The sequence below is a fragment of the Galleria mellonella genome, unplaced genomic scaffold (assembly GCF_026898425.1).
Source record: "Galleria mellonella isolate WM207_F2 unplaced genomic scaffold, CSIRO_AGI_GalMel_v1 utg33, whole genome shotgun sequence".
Taxonomy (NCBI): Eukaryota; Metazoa; Arthropoda; class Insecta; order Lepidoptera; family Pyralidae; genus Galleria; species Galleria mellonella.
The window spans coordinates 14,583,631-14,602,477 of NW_026442079.1; the positions used below are offsets into that span (position 1 = coordinate 14,583,631).

The following is an 18,847-nucleotide window of genomic DNA, read 5'->3' on the forward strand; positions in this document are numbered from 1 at the left end:
AGTCTGGATATTTGTTTTAAATTTTATTTCGTAATAATTCTTTTTAATTTAGGTCTTGATGCACAAAAAGCTTTAGATGCGTTATTAGAAACTTAAAAAAACAATTCTAAAATTGGAGTACATTATACCAAAACATTCATCCACTTGTGTCTTGTGTTGTTTGATTATTCTTACAAAATATATAAAAATATATCTAAAAGTATTATACTATACTATACTTCTAATAAATCTGTAGAGAGGTCAATTCTGTACATGAAATATATTTCCTAATTAACTATCAGGCGGTGATTAGTGATCGATACTGATGCCAAAAATGTTATCAGTAAAATTTTTGTCTGTCTGTTTGTATGTTCGTTATAGAAACAAAAACTACTCGACGGATTTTAACAAAACTTGGTACATTACTCTTCATTCTCCTGGGCAAGTTATAATATACTTTTCATCACGCTACGATCAAAAGGAGCAGAGCAGTGAAAGGAAATGTTGGGAAAACTGGAGAAGTTACTCCATTTTTAAGCTTCCGTCGCGTGTGCAGCCTTAATGGACAATAACTACAAAAAACTTCGTGATACTATATGTCAAACTACTATAGTTATGTCACAATAATCACTTTTTAAAATGCAAAAGTGTTTACACGTGCGAAGCCGGAACGGGCCGCTAGTTTATAATAAAGAATTGAATAACCCCATTTAAATCTATCCAACGATAACTACTTAGAATTTTTTGTCCGCGACATTATTGACTATATAATTATTCAATTAAAATGTGAACAATATAACGTTATTAGTTCCATACTTGTAATGATTTGTAATTATTAAAATGGCTTTGATCAAGATCTTTATTATAAGCTTACTCAGATACACATCGGGGCTGATATGCAGAAATTAAAGAAGAAACAGGTCCAAAACTAATAAATAATGGTATACAAAGAGAATTATGACGAGACAGTGCTTTCTTTGCGTAATTAATCATCCGGGACGAGCTGAAATTGAGTAAAGGGGATACAATGTTATTAACCCGTTATGAGAGCCAGTTAGTGTATATATTGTGCACATATCGCCCGCCGGTCAGTTCGCTCACGCGATGTCCTCGCCCACACTATACTCTGGCTGTAAATGCGCGCGCCATGTCTTATGTAAATGCACACTGTTGTCTCTGAGTTTAATTAATCTCTAGATGCATAAATAAGCTCTCCTTAAAGCGTCCATAAACATCACGTCGAGCTCAAAGCGTTCTTTTATCGAACATGATGAAAATTATGATGTTACAAAACTTACAAATACGTAACTGTAAATTTCATTTTTGTTTCTATGGAAATGTGAATCTAGGACTTTTTTATATCTATGTTTTAGTTATTCATTGTACATTGCTGAATGTCTTTCGTATATACTGCTATAAGGAACGGTCTTAACCTACTGCAACTGTGTACTGTCTTAAACTAAAGCAACTGTGTTTTATTATATCACTAGATATAATAAAACACAGTTGCTGCTTCTGGTAGTTTTGATTTTAATGTCTGTGTCGTATGTATATGTTATTGTAAAAGCCCGCACATTGGTAAATCTTAAGTTTTTATTAAATTTTTTGTTAAATCTTAGTATTTACCACACATTTACCAACAAGATCCAACGAAACCTACCTATTTGACCTTTTATTTTCTTTACAGTGCTAGACATAATTATAGACATGTTCAGCGTGTGGTATTCGTGCTCATGGTAACAAAGGAAGGTTAGGTTTGGTTTGGTATCTTGTTTTTATAAAATTCTCACATTTACCAACTCACATTGGTAAATCCTAAGATTTACTGGTCAAATCTAAGATTTACCAATGTGCGGGCTTTTACTGTAACTATGAATATTATAGATATACCATATTTTTAATAACTAAACAGAATCCCTCAAATCCGAATTATAATTTTATATTACGTTCTGATAACTTTATTATCTGGTCCACAATGCTAATCTGCTCTTAGAACTGTCGTTATATTTTAGCTTATCAAAATAAATAAGCTTCACAATACTATATTACCATATTTAAATACATAATCTGTAGTGCTTGGTGAATAGTAAATAATTAATTTACATACTAGTATGCGTTAGTAGAACATATTTTTTTGAGGTATGGTAACTATATATACAGCATACTGGCGGAGTACCAGTGATTTATGATAAGTAGGGAACATGTCAGGTCTGTTCATCCATCGGGACAGAGTCAAATGTGTTGGAAAGAGTAAGTGAATGTACATAACTCAGAATCGTTTCTTAGGGCAATTTATAGGGGCTATGTAAAACAATAAACAATTCACGGCTGAAATTGTTCATCGTCATCATCATCTCAGTCCACTGCCCACTGCTGAACTCCAAGCCACACAGGCTTCTTCCATACGTTGCCACAAGGAACCACCCGCATCCACTGACTCCGTGCAATGCATTTAAGGTCGTTACTCCGTCTAATGAAGGGTCGTCCTAACACTGTATTTGCAAGTACGGAGTCGCCACATACGAACCTTTCTTCACCATAGGTTGTCGGTACTTCGAGCTATGTGACCAGCCCATTGCCACTTCAGCTTGCTTATTTTTCGGGCTATATCGATGACTTTGGATCGTTGAAATTGTTGAATGAGTACAATATCCAAAACTAGGTAGGTTATTTGTACGGATTACCAAGCTGAACTGAACTTCTTCTTGAGGCACTATCTTCTACCGGAAGTTAGCGATCATCATGGAGATCTTCACCTTATCAACTGCCATCCTGAAAAAGGATTTGGTGCTCATACCGAACCACTGCCTTGGTTTTTTTAACTAGGAGCTTCAGCGTCTTCCCGGTCTTCGGAAACCTTAGATTTTGCCCTGATTATAAACTGCAGAAGACTGTACTTTTATATTCAGCATTTTGATGCAAACTGCACGAGTTGCACATAGTTGCACTATGTTTCTTTGTGCAACTTTTCGTTTCATGAGTACAGACCTTTTCCGCTGTAAAGCTATGTCTACTGGCAATGATTTAAGAATATCCGAATTTATTTTGTCACCAGCCGTTGGAATGGGATGCACAACCGCTACGAAAGCAATTAAAAGTGTTCATACACAAGCAATCGGCTGAGCTTATTGATGAGGGCCATGCGCGCGTCGTTTGTGCGGGATTGTGCCGAACCATTCGTCAGCGAATCGCCCGCGGGCCCTCCCCGACTCGAAATTGTTCAAACAAACGCTCGTATAATATTCCAATGAATCTCAGATTGGACTTGTATCTAAAACAAATAACTTAAATCATGTCATCGGACGAACGGACGTACTGAATGGTATTAAAATGGTGGAGGGAGTGGGTGCGGAGTGCGCGCGCGCCGCGGAAAGCAATCAACGAGTGAGGATTTATGGCGGGCGCCCGCGGTGGTACGCGATGGGCCCGCGCCGGCCCGCGGACACTGGTCTCCGGACACCGGACACCGGACACCAGGCACTGGACACCGGACACTGTCACCGTCATGCTATTTGAATAGTTTGGTAGACACAGTTTGCTGCGGTGCCTAGGTAAAAGCGCAAATGCGTTTCGAATGTAATCTACTAGTATGGACAATAAGTTAAAAAAATATTACAACCCGTGAAATATAGCACTGTCTTCCACCCATCTACGCTTTAGAAACAATTCCCAGTAGCAGTATTACTGAAGCGACACGACATTGTAACTATTAAAAAACTGTTACTTTTTAAAAGGACTTCAGCATACTTGTAATTCGTCACTCCGGGAATCGCTTACCATCAGATGAGCCTCATGCTCGTTTGCCCCCCCCCCCCGTGTCAATTGTCAAATTTACAAAAAAAAACAAATATTATTGGTGTATAGTAAACAATAATTTTAACAAGATTTTAAAGTTCATCATTATGTATTGTACATATTACGAATTTAATTGATCGTCTAAAATTAATTTAACGATACCTCATTAACTACAAAATTAATCACCTGGACTGTTGACTAGTTCCTATTGCATAAAGACCTTAGATCGTTCAAACAATTGATATTTCTATTTTGCAATTGTATTACGAAGAACGATTAAAAATAGAATCGTCTCGTACAAATGAAGTGAGGTACGAGCCCACTGAACCCAGTACAAGGGAACGGTAGCCGGACCACCCCAAGCTGCCATGAATAGGCATCGGCTGGATGTTTATCACACAGGGCTACGCGACATCTTCATTACGCCCAAGTGTTAAAACTTGTTAAACTGTCACTTAGTTTAATTATTATGCGAGCGGGTCAGTTAATTGATTCAGCCGGCGACAAAATGTTAATAAGCGGTGATAACGCGCGGCCGAATGTGCGCCGCGTTTTGAAATGCAAATCGCACTTTGAAACATTGGTGTGGATAAGTTTGATAACGATTGTACGCTGAATTGATAATGCAGCTAGCAACACGCGAGTTTGCACTCCGCCACCGGCGCGGCGGCGCCGGGCAGCGTACTAAACCATTTGTGGTTTTTGTTTTATTCGCTAAATCTAAGCTAATATTGTAAAGGGAGATAAAACAAAAGTTTGGTTTTCTCTTTATTTGATATTTCTATAACATTTATTTCATAATAAAACTTTGTACACGTGGCATTCTAGGCATAGGTATAGGTAAAAATAGAAAGTGAATAAAGGGCAGGTATGGTGAAAAATATGTAACATAATTATAGTAACAAACAAATACCAGTCCATGGTACTGTTCATATAATATCGAATTCACATTCGATTTTAAAAATTCTTTCACCACAACACAGCTATCAAAAATAAAAAAAACATATGATAATAGAATGCTTTGTAAACAAGTTACATTTAGAATGTCGTTTATTTGAATTTAGAATGCGGAATCGTACGTCCTTTATGTCCCAATAAGCAGTTTTAAAATTCACAAAAATAAAAGAAAAAAAAAAAAACGGCAGCTTCGATCGTCACAAAATTAATATGGGAGCCATCAAATTAATACGAGAACGATTGCAAAAAGAATTATAAAAAGGTAATTTTAGTAATTAAAAGGAATACAGAGGAATTGATAACCGTCTCTTTTGGAAGCCGCTTATAAATATACATATTTATAACAATACTAGCTGTTGACCGCGGCTTTCCACATCATGTTTCTTCTTTGAATATAATAAAATTAAATAGAAGGTTATTGAAATTATCAAAAATCTCTTCTCAGTGGATACTTATCTCATATTTGATAGTCAGTCTAGACAAATGATTTTTTTTTAATGGACGGTAAGGGAATGGTAGCCCTACCTGCGCCAACGGTATTCGCTGGCGGGCCCCCAGTGAGGGACGATAGGTGAAGATGAAAAATTAGGACAATTAACTCGATTAGGAGGAACCGCGAGGAGGTCGACCTGACAGGGTGTATTGTTAGTAATGATCTTCTTGATAAGCTGGACCGTCTCGTAAACTAAGACATTCGGTTTATCTTCAACCTTCGTAAGTTTGGTCTCAACTCAAATGGCTTCCTATTCGTCTACGCAGAAACCTTACTCTTTTCCTCATCACCCTCTACTCTTCTTCGAAACCTGTAATCTCTTAATTACTGGAAGCAGCAAATTCCAGTACCTTTTTCAAACACACGATCGTAACCTACGTTCCTGTGACTCTCCCCAACCATCTACCCCATCTAACCATAAAGTTTTGTATCAAAATCTTTTGTCTTACATTCTTCACGGCTCTGGGACGTGCTCCCTGATACCACCACGAGACTCGACTAAGACGTCTTTAAAAAAAAACGTTTATGCTCATTTTGTACTTTATCCGAGCAATTAGTACTATTGTTCGTACCTTCGTGTATAATATATATATATATATATATATATATTTGAGGGTGTATGTATATCAATTATTACTAGTACCGCATTCGAGTATTCCGGCACTTCCCTAATGTTGATTGGAAGAGACTGCTTTTAGGAATAAGTCCGCCATGTCCACGTACATGTACCGATGAATATATAAATAATATTGAGGGTTGTATCCCTCCGAAATGTTAACACTTTTGTTTCCCTTGAACAAACACAGTAGCATTTTATTAATAACCTACAGAGATATGAACAATCGAGTTCGGGATCCAATTAATGCGATGTCTGACACTTCGCTCGTGGGTACATTTATGCAAGCCAAGTACGCGAACGCTAAAGACCAGAAATTCGAAGAGTAGAACGATGTTCGCTGTGCAAGGATACTATGCCATTTAATGTTGCGTGTATATGTTTAATTAATTTAATATCTGAACCGTCTGTAATGGTATGGTAATGAGATATCGTTTGAGATGCAGCTGCGTTTGTGTTACTACACATTACTGGTATCTACTAATGCTGCTTTCAAATAGGCAACGTACTATAACTATGTGTGAGTTTAGGATAATTATTAAAAAAAAAAAAACGGTCTAACAACCGTACAAAATCATCAAGTATAATTTTTTTTTTTTTTTTGGGAAATAACTACAATTTTGTATTTTGTCAGATTTCATGATTCTAGATCAACGAGAAAGGAATCATAATTCTTTAAACTCCATTCTACTACAGATACAGAGGTTCGTAACTACCTGAGGATTCTATAATTTAGGTATAAATAATACGATTAAACTACATTTAAATTAAGCAACTGGTTTATTGATAACCAGTTATTATTATTTTATCATCATCAGCCTTTAACTATCCACTGATGAACATAAGCCTCCCCTTGGGGGGTTTTGCCAGTAGTTGCCACGCTTAGCAGGATTGGTAGCCGCAGTCAGGCTTTAGAGATGTTTTAAGAGGGACGCTGCTGCCCACCCCTCGCTCTCCTTTAATCGCCACTTACGACACCCAAAATAAAGGAAGTTGGGTGGCCAATTCTATGCTGGGATCTCACAACCATTTATTTAATAACTGCTAATGAGTACACACGACATCTACTGGTCAGGGATTGGTTACATGTTAAAACATATTAAGTATACCAGATATGTAAAATAAAGTCTAGTGTCATGTCTCTGTGGTCCTTAAGTAGTCTTGCAGGTACTGAGGTTTTTCTGTTATTTTTGAAACCCAGATATCCTACAAGCACACACCTAACAAACGCCTAAAATAGTATATTAAGTAAATACGTCTCGTTTTTACTTAATATACTATTTATTATTGATTGTGCTCTATGAATATGTTATGATTTAAATCTATTCCTAATAATAATTATAAATAAAGGGAATCATTATAGAAACCGTCGGCCGTCTCCGTCTGGTGTCCGGTGACCGTTGGATCATAAATTTCGAGAAGGCGTGCGCGCTTATTAAAAATGCAATAAAATGTGTAACAACAAAGTAATTGGAAAAACTGACCACCGCGCTACCGCCATAACTCATGGCCTGCCTACAAATAACTAATCGTTATTCACCGGCTACCTACCTACATCATACTTTCATTTATTTTTTACATAGAGAGCAATGCGAATAAAACCTTTGTATGCACGGCGAACGGCATTCGTTTGTAATTTTTATTTTCAGCTCCTTTATACTGGCTAAAGCGAAACTATACCTCACTAGTCCATTTTATCATTATTTCATTACAGTTTCATTAGAAGACCATGAATTAAAGTTTCAATTAAGAGCTTCGTAAATTCCATTTACTTAGTTGAAATTTATTGACAATTCCACTTCTGCAATAATGAAGCTAGGTCTTTTGGAGGGCAGTAGACTTGCAGACTGAAATCGGAAATATTAGCATTGAAAGAAATATTATTAGAAACTGAACACTTAGGTATCCCAAACAAATTAGAATCGAAAAACCCAAAACAATTCTTTTAGAGGTATACAATCTATTTAGCTGTTCTTAAATTTGTATAGGAATATGTACGAGTACATTTTTTTTTGGAATTTTTAAATCTATGATATCTTTGGGGAAAAATTACAGTTGTACTGGTACAAATAATACTTTTTTTTAAACATTTTAATGATTTCTATTTCAACTTCAACGAAAGTTCAAAGTGCTTCCACATACAATTATTTTAAACTATCTATATTGTTTTGTATACCTCTACAGAATATAATTTTGAGCCACATAAACTGTTCGTTGATTAATACACTAATACTTTCAAAATGATTAGCTAATATTGATTTTTAAACGTGACCTCGCCAACGTTGCGATTTGATTCCTTATTTATGTGCAGGAGCTTCGGCGCGAAGTGTTCCAAGTGCTGCCGGGGCATCTCCTCATCAGACTGGGTGCGGAAGGCGCGCGAGCAGGTGTACCACCTGGCGTGCTTCGCTTGTGATGCATGTGGACGACAACTATCTACCGGGGAGCAGTTTGCACTCCACGAAGACAGAGTCCTTTGCAAGCCTCACTATTTGGAGACGCTTGACGGAGGATCGATTTCTTCTGATGGTGATAATCTCTATGAATATATCTATCAACTAAAAAATTCATTGATCCCCGTTCGTATTTCTTTAAGTATTAATATCTAATTGCCTGCCCTTGTACCGTTGAAGTACTAGTCTTGTTTTGGAAACCGACAAAAAACTATAAGGATCCAGAACAGTTTTATACAAATTTTGTTTCAATGACAGATGGCTGTGACTCGGAAGGCTATCACAAGAGTAAGGCGAAACGCGTTCGAACAACGTTCACCGAGGAACAACTGCAGGTCCTTCAAGCAAATTTTCAACTGGACTCGAATCCCGACGGACAGGATCTGGAGCGAATCGCGCAGGTCACGGGCCTAAGCAAGCGGGTGACGCAAGTCTGGTTCCAGAACAGTCGAGCGAGGCAGAAGAAACATCAGCACACTGGGAAAGGAAAGCAGAGTCAGCGTTAGTATCCGAGTAGAATTGAAACATATATCCATTTCAAATCGATCTACAGCTAGCGATTGGTTTTTCAGTGCAATTGATCTTTGTGTTCTATTGCTATTGCGAATGTACATATTCATATTTTTTGGTGTATTTCTGATATGGTCTCCTAACTATTAGTGATCTTGAAGTGTAACAGGCATGTTGTCCACAGTGATGTCGAGGGACAGTGACCCGGTGGGGTTTGGCCGGCCAATCAACCTCCACCTCACCTACTCGTTCCAGAACAAACCGCCCTTTGTCCCGATAGGTTAGTATGATTACTGTATGGGTATTAATTGGAAGGGAAGCCTACAATGACTTATCTATGATTAGACAACATATTGTTGTCTTAAGGAGTAGTCAAGTAGTCAGAACCAGCAATCACAGACCTTTTGATTCCTCAAAATCTTGACTCAACTTGAATGGGATGTTCATTCATTCACGTATAATTTGACAAACTACTGGACCTAATATTGGATTTTAATTAAAGCACTTAGTAAAAAGTATACTTAAAATAAGTACTTTTTTGAATCCAAAAAAAATTTTATTTATGTAAAATTTTAATTCTCCAGAGAATCTAGTATGATTGATAGATGGTACATTCAATTATAACACAGTAAAGTTTAAAGTTTACGTCCCATTCGTGCTGCGTCATCAAATTTACAAAAACAGAGCTTTGCAATCATCTTCTGTCACATGGTTTATCTCAAAGATAATTCCACATAGAGGATTGAAATTTTAATCACCGGAATACAGAAATGATAATTAAAGGTTGAATAATTAAAAGTTCGATTTAATTGGTAAAGGTGGTGATAAATGGGATGTTAAAGATGCATAATTTGAATACGTCGTGTGAATATGTATATCTGTGAACAATTTTATATTGTTTAACACTTTATATACATTTGGATAATCATCAAGAATAGATTTTCAATGGCATTATTAAGGATCGTGTAGCAAGTATAACTTGTAATGTGTTTTTTGGCAAGTATGCGTATGAGTAGTATGATAAGAGATTTATGGAGCAAGAATGAATGGAGATATCGGTAGGGGCCGCCCTAGACGGACGTATGTTGACCAAATAGGCGACGTGCTGAAGAAAGGCCAAATTAAAAGTACCCGCAACCGGCGAGCATGTATGAGAAGATTGATGAATGTGGAAGAAGCGAAAGAGGTTTGTTTGAATCGAAGCATTTGGCGTTCCATTGTTTCTGCCTACCCTAATGAGAGACAGGCGTGACGGATATGTATGTATGTATGTATGCGTATGAGTCTACTGGGAATAAAAGCTAATGCCGTTTAAATAAGGTTTTTTTTTGGTGGATGAAAACGATATGGTAACCCCGCCTACGCTAACGGGATACGCTGGCGGAGTACCAGTGAAGGGTGATAGATGAGAATGAAAACAGGTCAGTTAGCCCATCATGATGAATTAATCAGGAATTAACCATGATAGTTTCCAGGGGGAACCGCGAGGAGATCGACCTAGTTGGGTATATTGCTAGCAATGGGATTCTCAGTCTCCATTACTAACAATCCCTTTCCCCCCTAAGGGGCTAACTGGCCTGGTTTTTATTCTCATCGATCACCCTTCACTGGTGCTCCGCCAACGTATCCCGTTAGCGCAGGCGGGGTTACCATTCCATTTTCATCCACCAAAAAAAAAATCCTCGCCCTTGGGTGGTTTTGCCTATAATTGCCATGCTTGGCAGGCGGTTTGGCAACCGCAATCAGGCCTTGGAGATGTTGTAGAGACACTGCTGCCTATCCCACGCTCTGCCTTAGTCGCCTTTTACGACACACACGGGAAAGGAAGGGGTGGCTTATTCTATGCCGGGACCACACGGCTCATTATATATGTTCTTTATTCTTTATTGTACACAAAACATACTGGTAATTACAATTCATTATAAACATAATGTACAAAGGCGAGCTTATCTCTAATAAGAGATTTCTTCCAGCAAAACCTTTCCATGTTAATGTGTTATTTTATAAATAAAAATAGGCAGTCATACGATCTGCATATATTGCATAAACGCATAAGTTATGTATACACAAAGAATAATACAAACTACACATTATAAATTACATAAAATACCCTGTAAACATACACATATATTTACACAAACATACATATACACATACATATATATACACATATAAACATATATAAATATACATACACATATACATAATACGTCAGCATAGTGATAAGTAATGCTCCCTTAGACGACGCCTAAACATGCCTACACTTGCCGATTCCCTTATTTCGGATGGCAGACTATTCCATAGTCGAATGGATGTAACTGTAAAGGAATTCCCAAAAGCCTGAGTATGATGTGGTATATGTTATGTAGTATGAAATTATTTAAATTTGACTATGACGTGGTTGGAAGGGGGGCCTTGAGTAAATCATGCTCACTAAAATGTCCAGACAGGTGGTGGCGTGGTGGGCCGGATTATTGAGTTCCCTAAAATATTTTTATATCAATGCTGATTGATTCATCCGTCATACTTGTGAACTGGTCTGTTCTAGTCACTGCAACTGTTTTATTTTATTGATTTGTTTTAATTATATGCCATATATTTCGAATTTTATGTTCTGGTACTGCTTAATAGTTTGTATTCACACAAATTCATTATTTATATAATTAAACTTTTTGAAAAAGCAACAGCTGAGTTTCTTGGCCGTTTTACTTGACTGAAATTACGTTCCGAATGGGCGATAATGAAAAAAATGCTTAACCTTTCATTGCATGATTTTTTTTTATGGGTAAAATAAATCAAGGCGATATAGTTCATGATCAAAATTAAAGGAAAAATGGTTAAAAAAATAAATTTGACAGCTATGCTTTTTTTTCTGCCATGGACATTAAAAAGGTATCCAGACACGATCGACTTGAAGTGAACTTGTTCTTTTGTATAATTTTTGGGCATTCAATGTTATGATGGAAATTTCCACCATTATGCAAAGAAGAGTTAAATCTAAATTAACTAAATAAACCAAACTAATAAATCAAAGTCTGTCCAATGTTTAGGAAACTATAAAAACTAATATTTTGTACATATATATATACATATCTGTCACGCCTGTCTCTCATTAGGGTAGGCAGAAACAATGGAACGCCAAATGCTTCGATTTAAACAAACCTCTTTCGCTTCTTCCACATTCATCAATCATTTCATACACGCTCGCCGGTTACGGGTACTTTTAATTTGGCTCTTCTTAAGCACGTCGCCTATTTGGTCGACATACGTCCGTCTAGGGCGGCCCCTACCGACATCTCCATTCATTCTTGCTCGATAAATCTCTTTCGTAATTCTTCTTTCATCCATCCTTTCCAAATGGCCAAACCAACGCAACATTCCTTTTTCAATTTTTGTCACTACATCGTCTTTCAGTCCACACTTCTCTCTAATCACACTGCTTTCTAATCACACTGTTTCTTACTATTGTATGTTATTTACTTGAATAAAAATGATTCTTCCGTTCTTATTTTCATATTTTAAGAGTATTTAGCGATTAAACAGTATGAATGTACGTTTGCAGACGGCACTTCATTCACGGACTCATCGATGGACGAGCTGTCGGAAGATTCGTCGATTCATTGCATGCAGAGCGAGATGTGAGCTCCGCCGGTCCGGCCACCTCGCACGTGTAAATATGTACAACTCTATAATACCGTCGTTATACCTTTATTAAGTATCTATGTAATCAATTGTATCTATGTATCAAGTTCCGTATATGCCATAAATGTCAGTGTAAGTACGTTTCCACTGATCGTTCGACTTATACATATGTAAGTCATACGTAAAAAGCGATTTCAATTAATATTTGATTTGACTTGTCCACGGTTAACCGCCAAAACCACCTAACTGATATTTATAAAATAGTTTTTTTTTCTATCTCGCCTCTCTTCACCTTTTTTTATATTACATGGAAAGTTTTTAACTAATATATTGGGAATTAATGTTTAAACCAACTATTTTACTTTTTTTTTTCACCATATTAATACAATTATATTATTTAAATTGGAAAATTTGGAATTTAGACCGTGTTTCCTTTAAAATGTTGTCCGTGTTAGTTAGGTGATGCTGGCGGTTAACCGCCGTTGTATGTGTATAGGACTAAATTGTTGATACAAAGCTTCAAAGGAGAATGCTTGTACTCCCTTAATGCAGTTCATTGCTACAGTTTACATTACAAATACAAGATGGCGCTTGTGTTAATCTGTAATGTCACAGACTTAACATCTCATGTTACTATAAAATAAAATATATGTAACTAGACGATATCTATACATATAGGATATTGCAGAAAAATTGATATGAAGGTCTTAGTAAGAGCAATACAAGCCAAAAATATTTTAATTAAAATTTTGTCTGTCTGTATGTTTGTTCCGGCATCACACAAAAACTACTGCTCCAATTGCTGCAATGCGGTTTTTCTGTAATTTTTCGTAGATATCACACAAAATATGGCGTATACTTTATCTTATTACGTCATCTGAAAGTAGTTTATTAGGTACTTCCAAAAGCCACGCGTTCGAAGTTGCAGGCAAAAGAGAGATATATATAACATTTTTTAGTTAGTAGACTAGTGACTGTAGGGGTTATTACACTGTCATATATGTAGGATCATATATAGTTCAATCAGTACATTAGCATCATAGGTTTAGGCTTATTATTACTATTAGATCAGCCGTTAACTGTCCACTGCTGAACAGAAGCCTTCCCCATAAGGGGAGTTTGCCAGTAGATGCCACGCTTGGCAGGCGGGTTTTTTTTTAACGGATAATAATGGAATGGTAACCCCACCCGCGCTATCGGTATACACCGGCGGGGCACCAGTGAAGGAGCAGGTCAGTTAGCCCATCGTGGCGAATTCAACAAGAATTGTTCACGATGGTTTCCAGGGGGTGTCACGTGGTGGTCGACCTAATAAGGCATATTGCTAGCAATGGGGCCGTCAAACTCCATTGCTAACAATCCCTTTTCCCTCTTAGCAGGCAGGTTGGCAACCGCAAGCCTTGGTGATGTTTTAAGAGAGATTTTGCTGCCTATCCTTCAACCGTAAATTGGTTCAGTCGCCTCTTACGACACCCACGGGAAGGAAAGGGGTGATCTATTCTATGTACACGGCAATTTAAGGCTTCATCCAGTAAGATCACATATGGGTTTTCACGCTTTCTTAAATACATCTCATACGACTATGACTATATATATGATCTTATCTTATCTTATATTCCCATATGGGGTCAGCTAAGCCGTTGCACGTCGACCCATCGGGATTTTTTGTGCTTCCCCCTGCCTTATACCATCATTTCATAGATCCTTTGTATTACCTTAACGATATCCCGCGTTTTAAGATATCTGTAGTCCCCTGGCTTTGGATAAGCCGTATATATGATAGTGTAATAACTCAAATGCAATCCATTAAGTACATTCCACATGTTTTAGTGTCATACGAAATTAAATTAAAAATAATGCGCTTAAAACCTGTAACAGCGTTCTGTTACTAGTTCTGTAAATATTTTGCCAAAATACGTTATTAGAATAAAAGAGGTTTAATATAATTATATAACGCATATCACTATGTTGTGAATGTTAACTATACTACATGCTACATCTATGTACTACATTGGTCTTACCACAAAAAGTTTTTTTTTATTAACGATAATGGAATGGTAAATCCGCCCGCGCCATCGATTTACACCGGCGGGGCACGAGTGAGGGATGATGGGTGAAAATGAAAAAGCACGTCAGTTAGCCCATCGTGATAAACACACATAGAATTCAGCACGACGGTTTCCAGGGGAACCGCGTGGAGATCGAGTTGACCAGGCATATTGCTAGCAATAGGACTGGGGGTCCGCATTACTAACAATCCCTTCCCCCCACAAAAAGTTTAGCTTGCGATAGACAGGTGTTAAATACGTGCTTAGACGTTTTGCTACGAAAGAGTGTTTAAAATAAACAAAAGAAAGTCGTGTTTAAAATAAAGATGTAAATATAGTACATTACTGTAGCGGCCAGCAACTGAAGCATTGACGGAAGAACGTACAAATGTGGGCCGAGGCGTAGCCGAGGCACACATACGTGAGTCCATCAATGCCTAGTTGTGGCCAAGGCTTGTATAATACTTTTCTCAAACAATGCGCGGAAATCAAAAACACAATTTTACTTTTTAAATTCAATGACGAATAACGAACAATAATAATTTTTTACGCGCCATAATGTTCCTTTGTTTTTTTTTTTTTTTCAATAAACAGCTTTCTATTTGCAAGCCAGTTCGAAATTTAAATAAAACCTTTTACTAGTTAGCTCCTTGGTAGCCATGTTTCGAAGTAAAAGGTCATTCCATTTTTAAATTACAGGACAGATATGAGTTTACATAGTAATTTATCTGGCCGCAAAACACGACAGATATGGATTTTCATACAACTTTTGCCGGCCGCTACCCGCATGTAATCTCTAAGAAAATTGTCATAGTAATGCTCACATTTCCAAGCATGTTTGAGAAAAATAAATTTTACTATAATAATCTATAGATTTTGACCACATTAAATTACAAATGAACATTATACCACCGACTAAAAAATGTTAGAATTGTAAACACTGTTTAAATTGAGGCAGTGTCTTTCAATATTTTTGTAGTAAGACCGTAAATGTTCAATTAAAATAGAGAGCGAACATTAGGGCAGTCGTTGTGTAAGATTCCGTATTGTTTTGTATTAAATTCATAATAATGTAGAGTGTTAAAGAAGTCGTTTTATCCGAAGCCTAATACGTCGTGTATAATCCGCCGAATTTAATAGACACCTCGCTCTTAGGGCGTAATATTACCAAATTAGTATACTTTCATTAGTGGATTATACGAAGCGAATCGTATTATGGTACGCGTAAAACTACTTTTTAACCTTCCCGAATTCTTCCATCGTTCACACATTTTAAACTTTAATTTCTCATTTTAAATTTGAACTATAAATCTCTTGTAAAAACTCATTTTACTTTTATGTACAACTTTATTGATTCCGCGAAATCAGATTTTGTGGAATTGATTTATACGTACATTTTAAAAGGTCGTTTACGTCGCTAAACAGGTGAGTGCGTCTTAAAACTGTGCTTGGTGGTAGGAACCTACAGTCCTACGAATTTAGAGGTTTTATACGAAGTTGTAACTATGAAATAATGTTTTACATTAATATGCTCGTAATATCCAATGTTGACGTAATGAAAAATATTGCTTCAATATTTCGTATAATAACAAAAGGGAGTAAATGATCTTTGACCTCTGAAAAATATTACTGGTCATCTCTATATTATGTTTTATTCTTCTTTTTTTTTTTGTTTATTTTATGTAAAAGTAACTACAACGAAATGATTACAGCTTTTCAAATGTAATGTGTGTAACAATATGCGTCTACTAAATCACACACAGTCATTTTTTAATATATATATTTTTTATTATTCTGTATATAATTAGTACTTAATTAAATCTAATATAAAATTATAAACTTAATAATTTAAGCCGACCTTTATTATTTATTGTAAAAAGTTAAGTTACAAAGTAATTTATTTATTTCTAGTAACTGTGATATGTCATGTCGTAACTTTATTCATGATTTTATCTTAATATAATCCATATAGGATTTCTTAGATTTTTATATAATTATTATAGTCGTGTCAAATAGATGTAGTGCCAAATGTATATTTTATATTGTTGTAATCCATTGTTCGCGTGACTTCTGGTCTTTTAGTTTCTTTGGCTGGGACTATAAATATCTGCATGTAGTTATTTACATACAGGGTGAAATCCAAACTATTAGAATTCTTTTAAAGGAGTGTCCTAGCAGTGTAAATAAATGATTTACCCATACGAAAAAACATACTTCGATAATACATCCTGGTTTGAAATAAATACATACATTGATGTTAATAAAAAAAATTCTACAATTAGTCACAATTTATTGAAGTACTAAACAGTGCGATTGGTATCTTCTATTTACCTAACAATTTATCAATTATAAGACCTAACTGGTCTTATAATTATTTCGCAGTAAACATAAATCAAGAACTAAAAAGAGATTAAAAGGTTTTTTTTTATTAATTCCGTCCGTTCAACTGTAACGAAATAATATCTTATTGGGCACTGTCTTGCACTCATTTGACATCTATTGGATATCATTTGTCGATTTAATTACATATCGATTGTGTCAAAACTCATCACCTATTTCAGCAAAATAAACCTTATAGCAAGTAGTTAACTCACATTGCTTATTTATCTCTAATTGTAAAAAGTAAACAAGTTCTGTAACCTGCAGTTGAAAATATGTCTAAATAATCAATAATCTGCAATTATATACAAAAGGATAATAAATTAGTGTATATACCTACCTACATATTAATAGTCCACGATCAAACAAACATTCTTATATATTATTGTTAAGTTTCATAAGGACAAATTATATTTTAATTGTAACAATAACCCGCTGGGTAACTGGTGAAAAGACGTCAAATGGACGTTACCTTCCCTTTTATTTGACGCCTTTTGATTTGATCCAAATGCGATCCATCACAACTATTTATTCATATATATTTGTGCTGTAATAATAATGTTATAATTAAAAAATATATTGTCCACATATTACTATTCTATCTCAGTATTTATGGTTTGTCTATGTATTGTAGATAGCTAGTTTTAGTTGACAGTTAATGTAAATTTAATATTCCTTCTATTTATAACGGTAGGCGGTGTACTTATTCAAAACATGTACAGATTGATATATTATATACAGTAACATAATTTAAACTCTATTTTATACTGATAATCTACGCTGTAAATTGCTTGTTTATTTATGAACAAATAATAAGGACGGTTCTAAAATATTATTCTCTAAATCTCTTTCTGGAAACGACACTAATTTTTGAAAAATAATTTTAGAAAAGGATACTTTAGAAACAGTCCTAATCATAGTCGTACCGTTTTACGAAATGTCAATCTTATCTGTCTAATTTATAAAGCTAGTGAATTTGAACTATATAGAAAACTACATATTTCCAATCGGCCTCAAAAATTGTACATTGTGAGTGTAGTCGCAGGCCGCTAAACAATTATAGGTACCTAAATAAGTTTATTCTGTACAAATTAATGAATATAATTATTATGTTGATTAACATATTGGTGTTTTAATTGTAAAAACTAGTAAAGACAATCTCACTAATAATATATTGTATTTTGAATGTGTTTATGAAGATGTTTTAATACTTGTTACATCATATTTAAATAGATACTAGTTAAGAAATAATATTAAACAAAATTTCGAAGTAAAAATTCGAGGTAATTCTTACCATGCCTACTTGAACAACTCGACAGCTTCGATAATTTTTTTCTCATTTAAGCGACTTTAAATGGCTTTTGACTCGAATACGTCAATTTTTCGTCATACTACAATGTAGTTTCTTTTAATTGGTGATATTGGAATGGTACCTGGTGGGGTACCTGCGCTATCAGTATAAGCTGACAGAGCATCAGTATCAGTATAACTGACGATGAAACAGGTTATGAAACTGCCCATCGTGACGAATTCTAGAAGAATTAACCAAGACGGCTTTCAGGGGGAACCGATTTGTGGTCCACCTGATCCCTGGTCCCTGGTCTCTGGTCCATGGTCCCTGGTCTCTGGTCCCTGGTCCCTGGTCCCTGGACCCTGGTCCCTGGTCCCTGGTCCTTGGTCCCTGGTCCTTGGTCCCTGGTCCCTGGTTTCTGATCCCTATTATTAATAATCCCTTTCCCCCACAATAATATAGATGCGACATGTATCACATCACTTTATAATTACTTAGAATTAACGTTCAATTATTACTAACCAAGTAACGTCAATTGCTTCCCGGAGGGCGGTTGAATGGATGATTGAAAATTGATTACAAATAAAAAATACCGTAGATTAGCACATACACAGGTACATTTTATTTTTCATGCACAAAAAGCCACATTATCATCAACATATCAGCTTTTAACTGTTTACTGCT

The 18,847-nt window shown here is 35.9% G+C and overlaps 1 protein-coding gene across 1 annotated transcript in view; it reads left to right on the forward strand.

The window, feature by feature from the left end:
- LOC113518786 (LIM/homeobox protein Awh) overlaps window positions 1-17,992 on the forward strand; it is a 67,983-nt gene extending 49,991 nt beyond the window's left edge. The window contains exons 3-6 of the mRNA XM_052896682.1: window positions 8,152-8,369; window positions 8,552-8,794; window positions 8,988-9,083; window positions 12,366-17,992. Coding sequence (XP_052752642.1) covers window positions 8,152-8,369; window positions 8,552-8,794; window positions 8,988-9,083; window positions 12,366-12,445 — 637 coding nt within the window. The 3' untranslated portion in view covers window positions 12,446-17,992. The remainder of the gene's footprint in view (window positions 1-8,151; window positions 8,370-8,551; window positions 8,795-8,987; window positions 9,084-12,365) is intronic.
- The last annotated feature ends 855 nt before the right edge of the window (window positions 17,993-18,847 follow it).